Source organism: Sinocyclocheilus rhinocerous, unplaced genomic scaffold (genome assembly GCF_001515625.1).
Source record: "Sinocyclocheilus rhinocerous isolate Xijiao unplaced genomic scaffold, SAMN03320098_v1.1 scaffold1939, whole genome shotgun sequence".
Classification (NCBI taxonomy): Eukaryota; Metazoa; Chordata; class Actinopteri; order Cypriniformes; family Cyprinidae; genus Sinocyclocheilus; species Sinocyclocheilus rhinocerous.
Genome location: NW_015630547.1, coordinates 87,149 through 93,563, shown reverse-complemented (window position 1 = coordinate 93,563; position 6,415 = coordinate 87,149). Strand labels below are relative to the sequence as shown.

The 6,415-nt window shown below is 37.3% G+C and overlaps 1 protein-coding gene across 1 annotated transcript in view; it reads left to right on the top strand.

Moving 5' to 3' along the window:
* LOC107740553 (activating signal cointegrator 1 complex subunit 3-like) overlaps positions 1-6,415 on the top strand; it is a 169,846-nt gene that overhangs the window by 89,661 nt on the left and 73,770 nt on the right. Inside the window, exon 11 of the mRNA XM_016552999.1 lies at positions 3,979-4,143. Within this exon, the coding sequence (XP_016408485.1) occupies positions 3,979-4,143 (165 nt within the window). The remainder of the gene's footprint in view (positions 1-3,978; positions 4,144-6,415) is intronic.

The following is a 6,415-nucleotide window of genomic DNA, read 5'->3' as shown; positions in this document are numbered from 1 at the left end:
TGTAGAGCTGCGGGCTGGGCGACCCCTAACACGTTCGCTAGATTCTATAGCCTTCGTGTGGAGCCGGTATCCTCCTGTGTTCTCACCTCAAACGGGTAGAAGCACTGAAAGGCCCCGGCTTCGGGTCGGCTTGCTAAAACCGCTCCAGATAGTCCATATCGTAGACCCTGTCGAGCTCCTCCATCCCCTCGGCAGCCAGACGTGGCGGAGCGTCCAGCGCCAGGCCCTCACTCGATGAATCCGTGAGAACCGGTAGAGGGCTGGGTTCCATATGTAGAGACCTAAGTGGATCCAGTGTTATCCAGTCTTACTCAGTGGGTAGTGCCATAGTAGCAGTAGCTGGTCCTCTTGTGCAGGCCCTGGCCTACGCCAAAAAGTAGGGGCGCAGGTGGCTTCCACAGGACACTGGAAGGGGCAGTAGCTATGGCCCTTTGGTAGGGATCCCAATTCGTCGGTCATCCGACGTGACGTCGAGAGTGACCGACTGAAGGGAACGTCTCGGTTACGTATGGTAACCCTCGTTCCCTGAAGGAGGGAACGGAGACGTCACGTCCCGTCGCCATAGCTTCTGTACCACTGCCGAGCAGCCGGGTTACCGGCTCGGCTCATCAGAGAAATCCTGAATATGCGCTGCACCAGCTGCCTACTTATACTCACGCTGTGATCAGCGACAGCTGGATGCAATAATCGCATGCCAATGTGCATTGGCTCATTTAGTTTACACATGATGTGGATTGGTCTCTCTAAGCGAGATCCCAATTCGTCAGTCATCCAACGTGACGTCTCCGTTCCCTCCTTCAGGGAACGAGGGTTACCATACGTAACCGAGACGTTTTCTTCCAACCTCACTAATAGACAATATTTTATTTCTATCAAGAAGTACAAATGCCCTCCTGCTTCCATAACTCAAGGTGTCCCCCAATTTTCGGTTTTTGGTCCTCTCCTTTTCATAATTTATAAGATTGTTTGTATCATTAGTTGTCATGGTCACTTTTAGCACTGTTACGCTACACGGATACACTACTTAGATACACTGACATCTTTCAGTTTTGTTCTCTAACATGGAGTATGCATTATGCAAATATTCAGCTAAACTGTAATTATAACAATGCTTATAAAACAAATATCATGATTTTAACACTTAGAAGAAATATTGACGTTTGCATTTATAGCAACAGAACTCTCTCCAAACTCTCCAAAACAATCATGAATCTGAGCATCAGATTTGGCTTGTCTCTCTATTTTGAAGCCCACATCAAACCCATCACACACACACACACACAAAAGCATCTTCACCAAATCACACATCTCTGCCCCAAAGCTCAAAACATTGTTTCATCCAAAAGATGGAGAATTGCACTTGCTGTATTTGACCTACTGCATCCCTACATTCCTGTTCATTCATCATTCCTCATTCCAGATTGCATTCCGTTTGATTTCTGTCAGACTATGTTTGGAAATCTCTGTAATGGCATCTAAACTCTGAAAAGTGATTGTCACAAAATAATTTCCACTCCTCGTTTCTGGCTGCCTCTTTCCTTTGTCTCTGTCTCTCTTTTTTCCTTTCTCTTGGCTGTCTTGTTTAGTAGTTTGTAACTTGATGGTTGATTGATTGTACATTGTTTGTAGCAACCTTACTCATTCATACGGACATTATTAGAGCTGCCTTGTGTCCTGCTGTATGTTCATTGCAATTTGGAAGTCACACTAGTAATGTGTGTAGAAGTAAATGTAGTTGTCAATCCCAAATACTGACTTTGTGTTTCAGAGCAAACATGCCTACTTTTTATGTAAATTAGACTTAATGTAGATTGCACCTGTGAAGTACAATTAATTTTGATCACAAAACTCCTAAATATTTGGGTACATTTTTTTGTTAATCTTTTGTTTTCATTCAAATGAGGGAGAAGAGCATTATAACTAGGTATATGTACAGGCCTGTGGTGTAGTTGAGTGCACTTTCTGCATTTTAAATCATTTTCTTATTTAAGATTTTTGGGTCGCAGTGGTGGAGTGATGCCCAGTAAAGTATCTCAGATTGTGGTAGTCTGCTGCATCCTCAACAACTTATCACTCACCAACCCACATGGTGGGGTTTTGTGGCATGAAAATTGCATTAAGCACAGATGCTGTATTTGATTTGTTCATAAAACCACTCATATATTTGATGAGTTGAGGGTAGCAGTAATTGTAGTACGGGATTGCATCTTTTCCTGCAAAATTGCATTATATGTTTGAAATGGCATTCTATTTTTTAATTGTAATATGGCTGTGTGGAGCCATCACACCTTAGGATTCCAACAAGGTGATTTTGAAAAACTATGACAACTCTATGGTGTTTAATAGGCAGAAGAAAGGGATTTCTTGGCTTCTTCTAAATGTAAATTCATCCATAAACCTGGTTTTGTGCTCATTACTCCAGGTTTTTGTCAAGAGTTTTCCAAATGACAGCCCTGGAGGAGGCCTATGCTACGTTCACATGGTTGTAGAATACAGTTAAATTCTATTTTATAGTGTTAAACATGGCCACATTACTTATTCATTTTACATTTCCAAGACTCCCATGTTGAGAATGACATTTTCTTAGTGACCCTGTTCTTAATGAATGGAAACACAGTGGATGTTGTCTGTCACTTCATACTATGTGATAGACATTCTGCACTGCACACACATTGTTTGCATTATGCGTGGATTTTTAATGTGGGGTTTTAGTAATTCACAGAGATGAAGATATGAGCTATTTGTCATCCAGTTTTTTTAGATAAATGTCATCACTGTGTTTCCTTTTATTTATGGTTGGTAACTGAAATACTGTTACTTTTGTGAAAATCAGTATTTGTGACTAATTTTGTTAGTCACAAAGACTGATTATGTGAATAGCCTTACACCCTTTTGTACATCGGGCACGTTCGTTGAGGTGATGTGATGCATTGGCCTGAGGCTTTGGTACGTCAAATCAAACCTTACAAAAAGATTTTGGTGACAAGTTTATGATAAGCTTTTTTTTTTTTTTTTTTTTTTTTTCCTGTTGTCATGTTGAATGGGAAGCTCAACTACTGTAAAACTGTATACAGGCTCACATTGCCACATGTATCAATGGCTCTTTCTTTTGGAGTGGTTCTAACTGTTCACGGGTGCGGAAAAGTAATCAAACTGGCCAGATTTAATCTGAAACGTAAGTCATTAGAGATATATAAGCATCATTTTTCAGCAAGTATCCCTTCACATATTGAGAAGATGTTCTGTTTACAATCAGTCACCTTTATAAATGGACTGGTGAGAATGATAGCCTTTTCTGTTCATTTGTCTGATGATGGTGGATGTACTGATGCCGAGATATTTCTATACCTTAGCCTCTCATTTACTTTTTTAAAAACAAACTGCATGTAATTCTCTCGAGAGATATAAAGGACATTTTTCTTAAGAGTTAGCTTCTCACAGACCTAGTTTCCACCAGTCATTTGTAAAAGTACTGTTAATGCAAAACAAAAAGTCTTCTAAGAGAAAGTGAGAAAGAGATGCCAGTGTACAAAACACATATGTTATCAGTAGATGAATGTTGGTCATATAGAAAATGCTTGAAAATGGTAGGAATCTCATAACATGCTCATACAGTTATCCAGGTGGTAGAGGCATCTCATTCGCTTGAGTATGCATTAGGACTTGCACGACTTATAATAGTTGACTTGTCATCCAGAAAATTAATCATTCATCATGTATAGAACATGCAACTGAAGTCGTGTGATCACGACTTGTTGACACAGACTAGAAGAAAATATCTGCAGCGCAACCTCTAGTATGCATTATTGTTGGTTTATCTTCACATTTGTTTGTTATGTTTAATAGACAGTTTGTATCAAAGCGACTGACAGTATACTGCAAAAATCAAGTTACTGGCAAACACCAGGACAAGCTGCTGATAATTCACAGCACATGTTTGCAAGGCCTTAATCATCCAATGACTGTATTGTGTTGTAGATGTTGGTGACGACTCCAGAGAAATGGGATGTGGTGACAAGGAAGAGTGTGGGGGATGTGGCTTTGTCTCAGATCGTCCGACTGCTCATCCTGGATGAAGTTCATCTTCTTCATGAGGATAGAGGGCCTGTTCTGGAGAGCCTGGTGGCCCGGACTTTGCGTCAGGTAACACATTCTGATATAGCTCTCACTGTGGGATGATTTGATAAAGTAAATTGTTCTAAAATTTTTTCATCTATTAATTTTGTTGATATGATACATTACCATTCTTTTTTTTTTCAATTTAATTAATGCTTTTATTCAGGAGGGATACATTAAATTGTTCAAAATTGACAGTAGTCTTTTATAGTCTCTCTTTTTTAATGTATTACAAATTAAAGGTATTAAATGTAATTTTTTAAAATAATATGTCACAATATTACAGTTTTACTGCATTTTTATCAAATAAATGCAGCATCGTTGAGCATAACAGACTTTAAAAAACATTTTACCTACCCCAAAAGTTTGAGTAGTAATGTATATTCATAATATTTTTAGCTATAGCAGGAAAGTTGTACTGTGTTATAGGCCTGCACGATAAATCGACTTGTCAGTGAACTACGGCTATGTGTAGTAAATTCTGCTCCATCTGAAAGCACGTGATGATGATTTCCTGCTGATTACAGAACCGGCATTACTATCAAAATGCGCATGACAATCGCATTAGATTAATCGTGCAGCCCTACTGTGTTATCGTTGTGCTTTTTTAGCTGAAACAGGATTTGTAACTGTCCAAGGGCAATCCATTTCATTTTCCCACTTTAAAGGTTGTGCGTCACTCATGATAATGGCAATATGGACACTCACAAGAATATTTTTGCATTTTCTTTCCAAGTGAAACATTAATATTGATTCAGTGCTACTGGAATTTGACTGAGAGGCAGGCCTGCAGTTAAAATGAGTTGAACAGTTTCTAATATTTATGTTTGTCTTTGTGATTTAGGTGGCTTATTATAGTGTGACAGAAAACAAATAAGAGTGTGTTGCTCTTTTTCTTTTTTTCTTCTTTTCAATATTGTACTGTTAATTAATATTCCCTAATTAGTTTGTATGTAATTAAATCCACATGTCTCTGGTGAATGAAATGTATAAATTTCATGTTCTTCCTATTTTATTATCTCAATATTGGTTATTACAGAAGCATAAAGTTAATTTTAGGCTTTATTAGCTCCAGAAGTGTGTGTATTGTGTAGGGATGCTCCGATCCGCCTTTTTCACCTCCGATACCGATTCCGATACCTAGGGTTCAGTATTGGCCGATACCGATCCGATACCAGTTAAGCTTTGGGTTTTTTTTTTCATTTAAATAAATGTAGAACTCTGTGTGTGGAACTGATAATCATTCTTTCACAATCTACTAAATACAGACTACTTTATTATAAAGAAAAATAAACAATAAATATGAAATATATGTATATTCATAATCTATGACAAAAATATATCATAAACTAGGTTAGTGGATAATTCGGCAGCAAAAGTTATTCTACAAAAATCAGTGCACAATAATTTTAGAAATCCAAACATTTAGTGAAAAAACGAAAAATAAAATAAACAATAAATATGAAAAAATATAGGCCTATGTATATTTATAATCTATGACAAAAATTTATCATAAACTAGGTTAGTGGATAATTCGGCAGCAAAAGTTATTCTACAAAAATCAGTGCACAATAATTTTAGAAATCCAAACAATATTATAACAAAATAACAATATAACAAAAAAGTGAAAAAACAATATTTTGTGGTGAACAATTAAAAGTGTTGCACTAAATATGGTAAAATGTTACACATTGCTATTTGTATTATAAAATCCATTCATGAAAAACATTCATGAATGTATGTATATATAAGTATAAACTATAAAATTAAAATACATTTATTTTAAATGTATAGCATATTTTTCAATAAGGCAACAACATATGATAGATTCGATAGGACAAAACAAATACAGTGCAGCACGAACTGTTTTTATACAGTCTATGAGCACGAAGCGCTTACAATGTGCGCATCCGGTGTGCAGAATGATGCGCTTGAAGCAACACAGCGTCAGGCTGTGACACCATCATTCTGCACACCGGATGCGCACATTGTAAGCGCTTAGTGTTAAAAACTGCATAGCAAAAAAGGGAAGAGAAATGTATGCGTAGTGTATTATATTTGTGCAACAGTTATTGAGCCTTTCTTTTAACAGTTTTAAATTTCAGTTACTGTGCACATTAAAAACAATTTATAGTCTTTTCTACGCCCGTGTTTTGTTCTCACAGACACCCGGTAGCAAGTAACAAAACAACACTAAACTCCGGCAAAAAGATAAAGTCCTTTTTGCAAAATCATAGACATGTATTTACAAATCAAGTATAATGGGAACACAGAATGATCTTGGAGAGAGCTTTACCGA